This window comes from Corvus cornix, chromosome 4, assembly GCF_000738735.6.
Source record: "Corvus cornix cornix isolate S_Up_H32 chromosome 4, ASM73873v5, whole genome shotgun sequence".
Taxonomy (NCBI): Eukaryota; Metazoa; Chordata; class Aves; order Passeriformes; family Corvidae; genus Corvus; species Corvus cornix.
This window is the reverse complement of record NC_046334.1, coordinates 778,740-794,736: the sequence shown is the minus strand read 5'-3', so window position 1 is coordinate 794,736 and position 15,997 is coordinate 778,740. Positions and strand designations below refer to the sequence as shown.

General features: G+C 55.1%; 1 protein-coding gene across 2 annotated transcripts in view; it reads right to left on the bottom strand.

Annotated features, from left to right (window-relative positions):
• Positions 1-4,231: 4,231 nt before the first annotated feature.
• Positions 4,232-15,997, bottom strand: part of ADAMTS3 (ADAM metallopeptidase with thrombospondin type 1 motif 3) — a 54,070-nt gene continuing 42,304 nt past the window's right edge. For both annotated transcript variants that reach the window (XM_039550935.1, XM_039550936.1), the window contains 14 exons: positions 15,744-15,887; positions 15,215-15,347; positions 14,580-14,693; positions 13,812-13,957; positions 13,257-13,432; positions 12,232-12,365; positions 11,674-11,797; positions 9,999-10,079; positions 9,120-9,283; positions 8,814-8,979; positions 8,259-8,391; positions 7,618-7,825; positions 7,380-7,497; positions 4,232-5,798 (listed from right to left, as the gene is read on the bottom strand). In XM_039550935.1, the coding sequence (XP_039406869.1) occupies positions 5,230-5,798; positions 7,380-7,497; positions 7,618-7,825; positions 8,259-8,391; positions 8,814-8,979; positions 9,120-9,283; positions 9,999-10,079; positions 11,674-11,797; positions 12,232-12,365; positions 13,257-13,432; positions 13,812-13,957; positions 14,580-14,693; positions 15,215-15,347; positions 15,744-15,887 (2,410 nt within the window). In that variant the 3' untranslated portion in view covers positions 4,232-5,229. The remainder of the gene's footprint in view (positions 5,799-7,379; positions 7,498-7,617; positions 7,826-8,258; positions 8,392-8,813; positions 8,980-9,119; positions 9,284-9,998; positions 10,080-11,673; positions 11,798-12,231; positions 12,366-13,256; positions 13,433-13,811; positions 13,958-14,579; positions 14,694-15,214; positions 15,348-15,743; positions 15,888-15,997) is intronic.

Here is a 15,997-nt window from a genome sequence, read left to right as displayed (position 1 = left end):
TTCGGTCCTCCCGCCGGCGGACAGGCGGCCCCGCCCGGGACCCCCGGCGGACCCCGGCAGCACTCGGCCCCGCACCCCCGGCCCCAGTCGCGGCCCCGCCGCAGCGCCCCGGGCTCGGCGCGGTCCCCGCCGGGAGCAGCCCCCGGGCCGGGCTCGCACAGCGCCGAGCGAGGGTCCCGAGCGCCGGCCCCGGGACGGACACGGCCCCGGGACAGCGGGGCGGGGACACGGGGCGGGGCCACAGAGCGCGGGGGTGAGGGGCAGGGCCGGCGCAGGTGTTCGCTGTTCCGGGCGGGGCCACAGAGCGCGTGCGCGGGCGGGGCCGGCACAGGTGTGCGGGGCCCCAGGGCGGCTGCGCGGGGCGGGGCCGAGGGCATTTAAACCCCGGAAGCCGCCGCAGCCGCCATTTTCTCCCCAGCGCTCGGAGGTGGCGGCAGCGGCCGGGCCGGGCTCCCCCGGCGGGGCCCACGTGAGGCGCTTCTCTCTCCTTCTCTCTCCTTCTCTCTCCTTCTCTCTCCTTCTCTCTCCTTCTCTCTCCTTCTCTCTCCTTCTCTCTCCTTCTCTCTCCTTCTCGCTACTTCTCGCTACTTCTGCTTTTCTCCCCTTCCCCACTTCCCCCAATACCGCCCTTCCCCGCCTCCCCACAAATCCCGCTCCCTCTCTCCCCTCCGCCTTTCCTGCCCCTTCCTCACCCCACTTACCAACTTAACTCCCGCTTGTATTTCCTCCTCTATCCCTCCTCACCCCACTACCCAACCTGACTCTCCCCTCTGTTCCCTTTCTATCCCTCCTACCTTCCTGCTCCTCCTTTGTCCCCCTCCGCTCTACCTGACCTGGCTTCCCTCTGTCTGCCCTACGCACCTCCTTATCCCCCCTTTATCCCTGCTCTCTCCCTCCTATACCTCTTCTCTCTCCCTTATCCCTTTCTCTCTTCCTCCGCAGCCGCGGGGTTCGGGGTGCCGGCGAATAAAGCCCAGAGGGCCGGAGCCCGGCGCCCCTCGAGCCCCCGCACGGGGCCGGGCCCGCTGTGCGGGTCCCCCCATGCGGTTCACACACACCGCCCGACACCGCCGGGGCTCCGGCTGTCCCCACATCACACTGGGGGCTCCCGGGGTTGGGGGGTCGGGGGGCGTTTAGGGAGGACCCCCTCCTTAGGAGGGGGTCGGGGGGGGGGGGGGGGTGTTTAGGATGGGCCCCCTCCTTAGGAGGGGGTCGGGGGTGGGTGGGGGGTTAGGGAGGGCCCCCTCCGGAGGGGGGGGTCCTGGGGAGGGGTTGGGGCGGGCCCCCTCCGGAGGAGGGGGTCCGGGGTGGGAGGGGTCGAGGGGGGTCCACCCCCTCCTGGCCCCTCCCACCCCGGACCCTCTCCTCCGGACGGGGTCCATCCCGACCCCCTCCCTGGGACCCCCTCCTCCGGACAGGGGCCCGGGGGGGAGGGAGGGGCGGGTGGGTGGGGGAACGGGAGAAGGCCAGCTGCAGAGAGCATTTTATATTTACGGTGCAGAGTGACGTGCCCCCCCATGCTGCCCACCCCACCCGCCCCTCCCTCCCCCCCGCGGGCCCCTGTCCGGAGGAGGGGGTCCCAGGGAGGGGGTCGGGATGGACCCCGTCCGGAGGAGAGGGTCCGGGGTGGGAGGGGCCAGGAGGGGGTGGACCCCCCTCGACCCCTCCCACCCCGGACCCCCTCCTCCGGAGGGGGCCCGCCCCAACCCTCCCCAGGACCCCCCCCTCCGGAGGGGGCCCTCCCTAACCCCCCACCCACCCCCCGACCCCCTCCTAAGGAGGGGGCCCATCCTAAACCCCCCACCCGGACCCCCTCCTAAGGAGGGGGCCCATCCTAAACCCCCCGACCCCCCGGGAGCCCCCAGTGTGATGGGGACAGCCGGAGCCCCGGCGGTGTTTGTGAACGGCATGGGGGGACCCGCACAGCGGGCCCGGCCCCGTGTGGGGACTCAAGCGAGGGGCGCCGGGCTCCGGCCCTCTGGGCTTTATTATCCGGCGCCCCGAACCCCGCGGCTGCGGGGGAAGAGAGAAAGGGATAAGGGAGAGAGAAGAGGTATAGGAGGGAGAGAGCAGGGATAAAGGGGGGAGAAGGAGGTGCGTAGGGCAGACAGAGGGAAGCCAGGTCAGGTAGAGCGGAGGGGGACAAAGGAGGAGCAGGAAGGTAGGAGGGATAGAAAGGGAACAGAGGGGAGAGTCAGGTTGGGTAGTGGGGTGAGGAGGGATAGAGGAGGAAATACAAGCGGGAGTTAAGTTGGTGAGTGGGGTGAGGAGGGAGCAGACAGGAGGGATAGAGGCGGGGGTCTGGCTCGGTAGTGGAGTGAGGAAGGGGCAAGCAGGAGGGGAAGGGGTTGGTCGGGGTGCGTAGCAGGGCAGGGAGGGCGGAGGGGAGAGAGGGAGCGGGGTTTGTGGGGAGGTGGGGAAGGGCGGTAGAGGGGGAAGGGAGGAAGGGGAGAAAAGCAGAAGGAGAGAGAAGGAGAGAGAAGGAGAGAGAAGGAGAGAGAAGGAGAGAGAAGGAGAGAGAAGGAGAGAGAAGGAGAGAGAAGGAGAGAGAAGCGCCTCACGTGGCCCCCGCCGGGGGGGCCCGGACCGGCCGCTGCCGCCACCTCCGAGCGCTGGGGAGAAAATGGCGGCTGCGGCGGCTTCCGGGGTTTAAATGCCCTCGGCCCCGCCCCGCGCAGCCGCCCTGGGGCCCCGCACACCTGTGCCGGCCCCGCCCCGCGCACGCGCTCTGTGGCCCCGCCCGGAACAGCGAACACCTGCGCCGGCCCCGCCCCTCACACCTGTGCCAGTCCCGCCCCGCGCTCTGTGGCCCCGCCCCGCCCCGTGGCCCCGCCCCGCTGTCCCGGGGCCGTGTCCGTCCCGGGGCCGTGTCCGTCCCGGGGCCGGCGCTCGGGACCCTCGCTCGGCGCTGTGCGAGCCCGGCCCGGGGGCTGCTCCCGGCCGGGACCGCGCCGAGCCCGGGGCGCTGCCGCGACTGGGGCCGGGGGTGCGGGGCCGGGCGCTGCCGGGGTCCGCCGGGGGTCCCGGGTGGGCGAGGCGGGATCGGGACCGGGATTGGTATCGGGACCCGGATCCCGCGGGCGGGAGGAGCCGCTCTGGGGCGGGCGCTGGGGCCGAGTTCGGCCCTGCCGCTCCGGCCGGTGTGGAGCCGGGGCCCCGCCGGGGCTCCGGGCACGGTCCCGCTCCGGCTGCGGGGAGCCGGGGCCGTGCCGGGGCCGCGCCAGGGCCGTGCCGGGGCCAGCGGTGTTTTCCTCGTGCCTCGATGTTCTGGGAGCCAGAGTGGCTGCCTTGCCCACCCACGTGCCCGTCCTTGGGCAGCCCCACGAGCACACCTGGCCTAGGAGCTGGCACTGAGCGGGCCGTGGGTCCCAGCACGGGCTGGTCCCAGCTCTGCCTTCGGCATTTCCTGCCCTTCGTGCCTTTGGAACTTAGGGAATTTTGAACAGCGACTTTTTCCCTGCCACCAAGAAGTTGCAGCTCCTCTGACAGCTGCTAGGTGGGACCTGATGCTCTCCTTCCTCTCCCTCAATTTCTCTGCAACTCACACTCTCCAATGGCAAAACTTCCGATTTTAAAAATCCCGTTAAAATTTTCCATCTTTATTTTCCAGTTGGGGAAGGTCCTGCCTGGGATGGAAATGGCCACAAAAGAGGAAACTGAAAAAGGGCCAAAACCAGATGCTGCCACGTGAGTCAAGGCAGGGAAAGCCTCGGGATGTTGAAAGTTTTATTGTCCCGTGCTCCTGCACGGGGGTGCCCGTCCTGTCTGGCGGCCCCGCGGCTTGAAACCGCTGCTGACGGCCAGTGCCAGCCTTGTTTCCTCCGAGGGACCCCACAGGGCCACCAGGATGCCGCCAAAATGGGATCTTGGGGGCCCCAGTCCCCCCACAGCATTAAATGGCTCGATCCTGGGGACCTTTTACAGGAGAGCAGCAATTGCACGTGCAACTTTGATGACCACTGAGAAATGAGAGAGGCCTGTGATAAAAAACCTTTTTTTAAAGAATAAGACCAACAATTTCGCTACAGCAGTTTAGCAGCTTCAATTTCCATTCTATCCACATGACACAGCATCTAATTCCATCTCCTGATCTGATCTTGGCAAAAGGAAGAGTCACCTGCCCTCAGCATAAATATTTAGTACATAAAATACTGACAAGAAACCCACTTTTAATAAATATCTGCAGTTCTCACTCCTGTACACAAGTACTTTACAGCGACGCGCCGGGGGAGCGCGGCCGGCGGGGCTGGGACAAGGTGGGATGGACATAAATTAATTATTGCAGTCGGATGCGCCGTGGGCGGGGAGGTTTGGAGTCGATCCACGCTTGAAACAGAAATCTCTCTCACGCCTTGAAATCCACGCTTCCTGTCGGGAAAAAAATCCTCAGTTTGGAGTCTTGTCGGCGCCTGTTCTGCCTGTGGGAGGCTGCTTCAGCACGGACAGGGAGCAGCTGGGAACCAGAACCCGCTTGGACAGGGACCAGGACAGCACTTGCAGTACCTACAGGGTCTGCACAAAGCATCACGGTGATGATACCCAAAACAGCCCCAACCCTTTCCTAGAGCCAGCAATTAAATTCCTATGCAAATAGAAGTCCACTTTTTATGCTAATGCTGCTTTAAAGACCAGCCCTGGGAATGCTCATAGGGCAGAACTCAATGGCTGGCACCTAGCAATGGAACAACACAGGTAAACAGTTGTGAGACAGCACAAAATTCTTACAATAATGCCAATTTCCTGCATTTACCCAACAGCTGCAATGATGCTTGTGCAACGTCTCTTTCCAGGGAGGAACGAGTCCTGAGGGATCATTCGGTCTGTGGCAAGTGTTCCATTGAGTGTCCATGTCTGGTCCTGCCTGCAGTGGGGCATTTCCTACAATGGCGGTGCTTAGAGCCCAAAACCACATGGGGAGCTGAGGTTAGGGCTAACTTTTGGGCCCAGAGCTGGTCGGAGCCCTCGGCGACTCCCACTCACTGCCAGGAATGTTCCTTTGGTGTTTCCTCTGTGTGTCCCAGCCAACCAGGGAATGAGGGGCAGGAGGAGGCCGGGAGCACCAGAAAGTGAACCAGCACTTCTTGTCCTTTGTATTTACAGGGGATGACCTGTGCCCTGCAGTGCCCTGCCCATGGCACGCAGCACACTCCGCAGTGTCCAGAGGTCAGGGAGTCACACACGAGTGCCAAACAGCCCCTTTCCATGGCTGTCCTGCACAAGCCTTCTCATTCATCGTTCCACAGGGGCGGCCCTTGGAGGCCATTGCTTTCCAATGCGCTCCTCGTCCTTCCCAGAGGTCCTGGCTGGCGCAGGAACCCCCGCTGCCGCATTCTCAGCTGGCACCAGAGGCAGAGCTGCGGCCAGCGCTGGGGCACTACCAGAGCTGAGGCTGCTGCTGTTGGCAGTGGACTGGTGCAGGAAAGCCAACAGCTGTGAAGTCTTCCCAGCCAGAGGAGCTCTCCAGTGTGGAATGCTGGCACCTTTGGGCGCGGGGCTGGATGGCGGGATGTGCTGCTCAGCTTGCTGTGCTTCAAAAGGCAGCCGGCCTGGAGAGCTGCTCCTGGGCAGGAGCTGAGCCTGGGCGGGCACCACAGGTGTGGGCGCCGTTGGAGCCCTCGGCAAGTTGCCCAGATCCAGTGCTGCATCCCCCTCAGTCCCAGCCCCTCCGGGTGGTGGGAAGCTGCTGCTTCGCCGGTTGCAAGACTCACAGCACAGCTTGTGGTAGCCAGGGATGGAGCAGTATCGGGCCAGCACTTCCATCTGGCAGAAGATGGATTTGTCTCCCATGCAGGGCTCATCTGCAAAACAAACATCCCGGGGATGGGAACCCACTGATGGGCACTTGGGAAACGCTGGCACATTGTGTTTCTGGAGGAGCACAGACAGCAATTCCCAGTGCTGACCTCCCAGAGCTTGCACGCACACAGTGGCTATGTCCTACCCACCCCAAATCCCTTCCCTTCCAGCCTGAGGACATCATCCATCAGCAGCGTTAAAGCCAAGGCAATCTTCCCTCACAGAAATTAAACCCCAAGCAATAGCCCTTGGAGATGCCTCAAAATAAACGGTCAGAGTTGGATGAAGTTTTGTTTGGATTCAGTTTGGAGTTTTTCAGGGACCAACTGGAACTGCAGAAGTGATGGAAAGCTTGAACAGTGGGTCACACCTGAGGTGCCCTGAAGGCAGGGATGAGCATCCCTTTCCTCAGGAAAAAGAACTTCCAGAGGCTCCTCTGGAAGCTTTGAAACAAAATCAGCTTTCTGCAGGGAGAGCTGTCCTCACCTGGGCACAGGGGCTGCTTCACCATGGGCCGGAAGCGCATCTGGCCACCACCTTCTCCTGCTTTAAAATACAAACTGGAGCCTGACCTCAGAGTGGGTGAAAACAAGCTCAGTTTCAAGAACTCAGTAAGATCCCCCACAGGGACATCAGTGGGGCTGGGGGACAAGGGTTATAAATAGCAAATTCTATGGAATATAAACCTGTCCTTGTCCTGATCCTGCCGAGCTTCCTCAGAATCCTTGCTGGTTCCTGACAAACCTGGTGTTAAAGGGGTGGCTCAGCATGTGAATATCCACACTCCATAAGGCACTGTGAGGCTATTCCAGCAGGAATTCAGCATGGAATTCTGGGCTATAGGTACAATTCCTTTTGCCTTTCCATAGTGACAGTGACCCTTATTTGGTCCCGTTCTCTCGTGGTTCATTTTGGGGTATCTGTTTGTGCTGGTTTAGATCCCACGACTCCACCCACAGTGTGGAGATTTGGGTTGTGCTTCTCTACTTCCAGCAGGTTCCAGAAGGAGCCAAAGCAGATCCCACCTATCCAGCCTGGGGGAAAACACCTCTGCCTGCCAAGGAACTCTGACTCTGCTTTTCCTACCAGCTCCTGAGCAGCATCAGGGCCACCATGAGGGAGTTAAAACCCCAAACCCCAAATCCTACAGGGTGAATAACCCAAAGGAAGAAATGCATTGTTGCCATAAAAAGCTTCAAAAGCTGTTAAAAATTCTATGAAAACAATGTAATGGATTCCCAGGAACCTCATTAATGCTCTTGGTTCCATGTTTATGTGTTTCTATTCCCTCACTTGGCAGCTTATAGAACTTACCCTGGGATTTAGAAGTCAGGCAGGGTTTGCTTTGGATTGACCTTCACCTCTGGCCCCAGTCTGTGCCAACACAGCTTGGGCCAACGTGGTTAAGCCCTGCCTGAGCACATTTACAGGACAGAGCCCAGCGTGGGGAGCTGTGACACCCAGAGATCGCAGGACTGAGCACAGGAGAAAAGCCGGGCTCTGTGTGTGACCCCTCTGCCACCACAGTGCTCTCCAGGGAGGAATTATTCCCCCCACTGCAGCCATTCCAGCCGTTCTCTTACCATCACAGGGAGTGCGTTTACAAGCCCTCACGGACTCCGGCCGTTCCCCCTCGCACCGGTCCCCAGCGCGGCACAGGACCTGCCGGCTCTCTGTCCCCTCCCCGCAAGTCACCGAGCACTGTTGGACACAGAGGGCACAGATCAGGGCATCCTGTGTCATTGCACTTGGCGGAAATTCCCATGTCCCAGCCATGGTTTTTGGGACAGGCCGGTGCTGCCCCCACCCGCTGCCGCCCACCTGGGACCAGGGCCCGGCTTTCCACGGTGCTGGGCACGGCGCCCGATTGCAGGACCGCCGGCTCTCGGGGCGATCCCCGCTGCAGAACTTGGCATGGACGGAGCGGTTGGTGCCGTCTGGAAGAGGCTGGATGCAGCGCACCGTGCGGAGCTGGTAGCCAGAATTCCCACAGGTTTTGGTGCAGTGTTCCCACTCATCTGCTGCCCAGCTGGGAAGGGAAATGGAGTCAGACACCATCAACTGTTAACCTTTTTGTCCTGCTATGGCTGCCTCATTCCTGGAACAAGCTCATCTAGTGGAAGGACTCCCTTCCCATGGCAGAGGGTTGGAATGAGATGAGCTTTAAGGCCCCTTCCAACTCAATCCATTCCATGATTATATATATATATATATGTTTTATATATATATATGTTTTTTTTTTTTTAATATATATATATTTTTAATATATATATATATATATACACTACAACCGCCCAATCAGATCAGTGTCCATGCTTACACAGGTAGAAAACCCCCCTCCATATTCAGGAACTGCAGACTGGAAAGCTGTCAGCATCCCATTAAATTCATCCCACTCAATCTGGCTGGGGCTACCCTGTCCCAAGGAGCAATCCCTGCTCTCTGTGCCCAGCCACACTCACAGGGGCTCTGTGCACTCCTGCAGGTTGCACATCCTACGGATGGGCTTTGGCTTTTTGCTGCCTTCGCAGAAGCTTCGATGAACCATCTTGTTGTCACTCTTCCTACGGCACCCATACTTGGTGTACTGGAACCCTGGGAAACATGTCAGAGAAATCAGGAGAATCAGGTCCTTGTTAGAATGTTTGTTTAAATAGGGTTTTCTGGCCTATTAAATGGGTTTACAGGACAAGTATTTTGCTATTTGCATTCCCCATTCTTTGCTTAAGAGCCATGGACAGACCATGAATACAGGGAATACTCAGGAGCATCGGTGTCCGAGTTTGGGCATCCAAAGTGGCTTGGGCTCTGAATTTAAACACCTGAAGAGGCCTTTTTCTTCCTAGACTGGAGGTGTGACACCTGGGAACAATCATGCACTTCAGGTATTTTAAAAGCTTGAGCCCTAAAGTAACAAACCACTGTTACAAAAGGGAAACCAAGAATTCTAAATCATTCCCTTCCCCCAGTTTTTTGGTAATTTGTCTCTTCTTACAGGTGCCTCATCCCCTGCTCACCTCCACCACAGGGTTTGGAGCACTGGGACCAGCTCTTCAAGGCCCACTCAAAGGTGTCCGTGTCCTCCCTCAGCACGTTGTTGCTGTGGATGGTCGGCACCGAATCCTCGTGGATGATGTATCTGTAAGTCAGGCTGGATCTGGTGTCGTTCTCCCGAGGAATGATCTATGAATAAGCAAACATAAACCCAGCACTGCTGTTGATTCCTCTGCAAAGCACAGACACCACAGTCTGGCTCTGGGATGGTCCTTAAGGCCCCCCCCAAGGCCAAGCCCCATGTTCCCAGAGCTCAACACGTCACCCACCAGCACCACCACGGCATCGTGCAGGGGCCCATCCGTGTGCAGCGTTTCCGTATCGTCCTCGATGCTGTACTCCCACTGCACGCCCAGATCGATGAAGGATCGGGATCTGGCCTCCTCCCCTTTCCCGTTCAGGATATAGTGTCCTGTAGCCTGGTTCTTGATTGCTGGGAGGAGTGAGAGCAGAGCCTGTCATGCCTCCCCCACACTGGCAGCAATTGGGGTGGCACGGGGAGGGGTATTTCCATCAGATTATCAAAGTAACAGATTTTCACCACATTTTACTTTCCTCTGTGCACAGAGGTGTGTCCCAGATGCTAAAATCTGTAAGTGAAGAGCTGAGGAATCAGAGCCCTGTGGAACTGCCTGGGTTTGGGCTTCCACAGCACACCTCAACAGCCAGGTACAGGGGGGATTAAGATGATGATGATGATGCTTCAATTAGAAGCCAATTCATTAAAGATTGGAATCACAGAATGGTTTGGGTTGGAAGGGACCTTAAAGATCATCCAGTTCCAACACCCATTAAAAGATGGACTCTCATTTTTATTTCCATACAGCCTTTTGCAATGTACCATAGGAATAATTGAAAGATAGTAAATTTGATTCACCCTGGCAATGCCCAATTTCATGTGAGTCATCACAATCTTTGGTTAGTAAACATGCAAATTGGGGTCAGTTTAATATTTTTGAGAATTCAAATGAGCAGATGTTTGTTTGCTGAGCTGTAGGACTGCAGGATTAAGCCCTGACCATGCAATTTGGAAAGCCCCCATTTACCCAACCCCTTCAGTGGATTCTCTCATCCCTCAGGCTCTCGGGTATGAGCACCCTGTGCTTCTTCTCAAGCCTCATACCAAACTTGAGCAGAGAAACACTTACCAAGAAAGTGAGGAGAGGCCTCGTCTTCTTGGATAAACACATGTCGAGCCCCGGGAGGGATATCAAACATCTTAAGGTACCCTTTGGCACGTGCAGGGTCAGTGGAGGCAGCAGGGAGGAAAAGAGAAAGGAACAGCCATGGTCAGGAGCGCAGGGCACGGCCCAGCTCTGCTTGCAGGAGAGGCCATCCAGCAGCAACTGATGAGCAGGGCTGGGAGACATGGAGCCAATCGGTTTGTAACATGTGGGACTGGCCCTCCCTGGGCTTTTCTCTTCCAGGGAGAGAAGAGACACTAGTTACAGATCGATTTGTCATTTCTCAGCTGGGATCAGTTTAATATTTACAGCCGTGCTGCTCCAAGCAGGATCTACCAAAAATTTAGGCAAAAAGATGCTTCCTGTGTTATTCAGCCCACGAGGACACGAGCCCAAGTCTTCTTCATTATTTTTCCAAATCAGTCCTCAGCCAGGTCGTTGGATTGGAATTTACTGACTGCCCTGTCAGATGGTCATGTCTAAAGTGAAAGTAAAAAGTTGTTCCCAAAGAAAAGTATTCTTAGTTTCAATTTCAGTTATTTACCAGTGCAAACCACAGGTAATTAGTGTAAAATTAAGGAAGCACTGCCATTAGGAAGACCAGAATCCCTTCTAAGGATTGGTCACAGGTACTTACAGATCAAGATTTAATCAAGAGCCCCATTAAGTTCTCTGAGTGCATGGGATTTTCATATTCCTGTTATTTTCTTTTTAGCAACTGCAGATTTAATTATGCAGAAGCACTGGATTCTGGGACTACTGGATGTACTGGCAGTCTGTCCTGCCCCTGACATACACAGCTCCTGAGAAAATCCAAGTGAAGGAACAGAAGAGCTGGAAATAGGGAAAATCATAGTCCTGGCTGAGCAATGCCTGTGCCCAACAGCATTTCCAATCTTTTCCTCCATTGCCTTTAGAGCACAGGGAACATCAAGTTTTTGCCTGGTTTGGCATTACCTGTCGTGTCTACAGGAACATGGGAACTGCCATTCCCATGGATGCCTCTCTCCCTACAAGGAGTAGCACTTACCCAGAATGTTTTTAGCCTCCTTTGTCCCAGAAAGGGAAACACTGTGAGCTCCTCTGGGTAAGGGAAAGGCTCCCCTGGTCTTCCCTTAAACAGAACACCTGGAATTAGTGTCCTGAGAGCTGAGTCTGGTCATTCCACTGATTGGATGTCACCCAGATGCTCTTTACAAGCAAAAAATATAAACTGCACCATAGACAAATGCATTTACAGTGGATTTGGACACATCTGGGCAAGACGACCAGTCCATGGAAGCTGGACAATTCAGGCATGATGTTTTCTAGAAACTTGAATTCTTTTTGGCACCTCTTGCTTACATGTTTCCCTGCAGAAAGAGGTCAATCAGCCTTTTTAATGACCACATGACCCAGGCTAGGGAAAAACTATCAGCATTCCCTGAACACCTCCATCACTTCCATATCCATCCACAATCAGGGGCCGATGGACAGCAGCCTATCCTGAACAGGCTCAGAGATGGGCCTCAAGGGATGATGCTACACCCACTGTTCCCAAGGCTTGAATGGTTATGGCATTATCCCGTGTCTGTGAGTGTGACAAAAATCCCTGAGCCAACAGGAGCTCCAGCCAGCTGTAGGCAGATGTTATTCCTACCAAGCTTTTTGGGAGTGCGGGTGTAGGTCCCCTTCACTGTCCGGCAGTGGGAGTCGTCCCCGCCGCAAACCCCGCATTGGTCCTCAGCCTTGCTGGAGCCAATTTCCTTGTCACAGCCCACTTTCTGCAGAAAAAAGGGCAAGATTGGATATTAGGAGGGAATTCTTTCCTATTAGGGTGCTGAGGCCCTGGCACAGGTTGCCCAGGGAAGCTGTGGCTGCCCCGTCCCTGCAAGTGTCCAAGGCCAGGTTGGAAAGGGCTTGGAGCAACCTGGGACAGTGGAAGGTCACGGCAGGGGGTTGGAACTGATGATCTTTAAGGTCCCTTTCAGCCCAAAACAGTCTGGGATTCCATGATAAGAAACACTCAGTGGAAGAGAAGCGGAACATTTCCATGAAATGGATCTGTGCTGTTCTCTAATTGAATTTAAATCTCAAGGAATTAGAGGAATACAATGCTGCAAATATGGAATTTAGAGACATCTGCAAAGTCTCTCTCTGCCCGTGAGCTGCTCCCATGAGTTGTCCCCGGAGTGTCCCTGGACAAGCTGCCACTCACCACGCATTCCCCACGGACACAGATGCTGTAGGGATCCTTGTAGGAGCAGCGAGTCCCATCGTGCACTGGCTGCTTCATGTGAGCCACATCCCCCGTTTCTCTGGACTGGCAGTACAGGTGACATCTCTTGGGAGCTGTGGAGACAGGGAAAAGAAAGGACTGCATGGAGGACAGTGATCTGGGTGTGTTCCTGACAACTATCTCACCAATGGAGCAAGGAGCGAGAAAGGACAGGCAGGTTTGAGGCCAAGGATGGGGGCAGAGCAGTGGAATGGGGTGGTTTGGGAAGGAACATGTGGATTGTGGGGAATTTCTGGGGGAAATGGGCAGTTTAGGGGAAAAAGGGGAAGTTTGGGCAGAAACACAGGGATTTAGGGCAAAACTGGTGTTTTTGAGATATAATGTGGCATTTTTGGGCAAAAAGTATCCATCTTTGGGATAAACAAGCAATTTGAAGTCATAATGGTGAATTTTAGGGATAAACTGGGTGGCTTGGGGGGAAATGGGGGATTTTGGATGAAAATGGAGAAATGAGAGCAAGACTTGTGATTTTGAGACATAATTCTGCAACATTGGAGCAAAAGTGTCAATTTTAGGGATAAAGGGGCATGTTCAGGGGAAAATTGGGACTTCGGTAGCAAAAAGGGCAAATTTGGGTCAGAGTAGGGAAAAGGCAGGTTAAAATCAGGGATTCTGGGGAAGTCTGCTAATTTTTAGATATAAAGTGCTAATTTAGGGTCAAAATTGTCAATTTTGATCATTGATAAAGGGATAAATGGGATAAATGGGGGGAAATTGATAGTTTGGGGCTAAAATGGAAAAATTTGAGTCAGAGCAGGGAATTTGGGTATTAAAATCCGGGATTTATGGCAAAACTATTGATTTTCAGACAAAACAGACGGATGGGGAGGGAACCAACTTATTTGCTTTTCTGGGAGTTCTGGGCCTGTCCCTGAGATATGCAGGCCAAGGGGAATGGCTTCAAACCCTTTCAAGTGTCACTAAAGGCCCAGAGCAGGACGCACGGTCGGGGTGCTCGTAGGGCAGCCAGTGGTGTCGGCTGCCCCGGAACTCGAAGTGGGAATTGCGCTGCTGGCACTGCTGCGCCCTGAAGTCCTCAAAGTGCTTTGGACACTCCTCAGTGCTGCACAGCTGGAACTCAAAATTGACCCCGGCGCAATCGTCACCTCCATTGATGGGCCTGTGAGCAGAAAACATTGCAGAGGTTCTCATCAGGGAGAAATTGTTCCCTGTGAGGGTGCTGAGGCCCTGGCACAGGATGCCCAGAGAAGCTGTGGCTGCCCCATCCCTGCAAGTGTCCAAGGCCAGGTTGGACGGGGCTTGGAGCAACCTGGGCTAGTGAAAGGTGTCCCTACCCATGGCAGCAGGTGGAACTGGATGAACTTTAAGGTCCCTTCCAACCCAAACCAGTCTGGGATTCTGTAATTCTAAGGAATTCTTGGATTCTCCAAAAATGATCCCATTTCAAGGGGCTTGACCAGAATGTCCACCCAAAACCTAAATGCCATTTCAAGTTACCCCTCTGAGGACCCCCAGGTGGGTGCCAGTCCCACACCTACATTGGGTTGTTGCACTGGCGTGTGCGGAAGCGAACCCCAGTTCCACAGGTCCGTGAGCAGGAGCCAAACTTGGTCCAGGGTCCCCAGTGTCCATCCTGCCTCAGCTGGTTGGTGTTCTTCCACATGCAGTGACCCTTGTAGCACCACTGAGGGAATTGGAGCAGGAAAACAGGTGAGAACAGACACAATCCCCAAATCAAATGTCTAAGTACAGTACAGGAACATTTTGCTGCTGCCTGGGGGACACTGAGATGTTACAAATGGCTCTCCTGTACCTCAAAATAAAGGGAATTTGCTAAGAAAACCCAGGTATTTGAATATAATTTTATAATTGAAAATGGATTGGCAGCAGGACACCCAATAAATGGGGATATTAAAGGGAAAGATCAGGCGCTAATCCTCAGCCTACACAAACATTTGCCACAGGGTGTCTGAATAATGAGTTCTGAGCAGCCATCCCACAGTAACAGCATCATCTGCTTCCCTGGATTAGTAAAGGCACTTGATGGAAGCTTTGCAGATGAGACAGAACCCAAAAAACATAACAAAGAGGTCACAGAACAGGCTGCACCTCAGCTGGAATCGCTATGCCCAAAATATGCTACGGCAAACCTTGTATGGCCCCCAGAATACCCCACTTTCCCCATGTTCTCACTTCACCCCGGGAATGGCAGGCAATTCCCCGCTTCCCTCTGTGCCCTTCAACCCAAATGGATGTAACTGTTGGTTCTATTCCCAAGACAAACAGACTGCAAAGCCCAGACTCACTTTTCCCGGGGCGCACTCCGTGCCATCGAGGGGAGGTCCTTTCTTGGTCTTGCAGAAGTAGGGGTTATCAGGATGGCTGCACCACAGCTGCTTGCATGGATCAAAGGTTCGGAACTGAAAAACACAACAGTCATGAGATGAAATGCAGAACATGAAATTATTTATACTGTTTGGGTAAGCAAATACTTTTTGCATTTTATTTATACTTTATTTGTATCTTTTATTTTATTTATACTTTTTGGATAAGGATCCAACCCACTCTCCGTAGATTCCATCTCACACATCCGAATGAGCCCAGCATCTTCAGGGCAGTGTTTATTTCCTGCATCCCCCAGCCCTGGGCTAGTAAGAAGAGGAAAGACGACACTCAGAAGTGGGACAAAAACGAGATTTTTTTTCCTTTTCTTTCTTGGGATTGCTTCCACCAGTCTGTGCCACTTGGACCATGCTGCCACTCATTTTACCGTTATTCTACAGGACTGAGAGGACTGGGTTTCCCCTGTAAGTATCCCCCAGCTCTTTACAGATCTCTTTAAATACTCTATTAACTTCTCTCCAATGATTATGACACTGCAGCTCTCCCATCAGGCCACACCCCCTTGCTGTGTGTCTCTGCCTGGGTGCCCGGGACGTACTGCGGTGCACATCCTATAGCCCACGCCAAAGTCGAAGCGGCACTGCTCATCCATGGAATAGTTGATGCCTGGCAGCTCAGGAAGCTTGGGCCAGTCATGCTCGAAAGGGTCATCGAGAAGACAGTCATAAGAGCTACAGAAAGAGACACAGAAAAAAATGCCATGAGAAGATGGATACTCCTAATTCCTGCCCCATCCCTGGAGTGTTCAAGGCCAGGTTGGGTGGGGCTTGCTTGGAGCAACCTGGTCTAGTGGAAGATGTCCCTGTCCATAGCAGGGGGCTTGGAACAAGATGAGCTTTAAGGTCCCTTCCAAGCCAAACCATTCTGGGATTCTGAGGTCTATGCCAAATCCTGCTGGAGTTAGAGGGGTCTTTCCACAGACTTTCCATCCCCAGGGGATGGACTATGGAACAGCCCCATGTGAGGATACAGCACTCATGGCTCAGAGCTCTTCTAACAGAGATGTGAAGGGAAAGAGGGTCTGAAAACAGAGGGATCAGAGACCAGCTGCACTGGGGAGGCCTTACTGGATGTATCTCCTGAGCTCCTGGCCGCTGCAGCGGGACCAGTGGTAGCGGTGGAAGGCGGCCTGCACCAAGGGGGCCATGACACTGCCCATCGCCGTCTCGTCCCCACATCTGTTCCCTTGCCCATCGTGCTCCATGCCCAGCCTGGAACAAAGAACACCCCCTCAGAGCTACTGCAAAAACAACTGTAAGGCAACAGCTGTGGAAGAGGTTCCAAATCTGACCCACCAGCACAGGCAGTTGCGGAGAAGGCA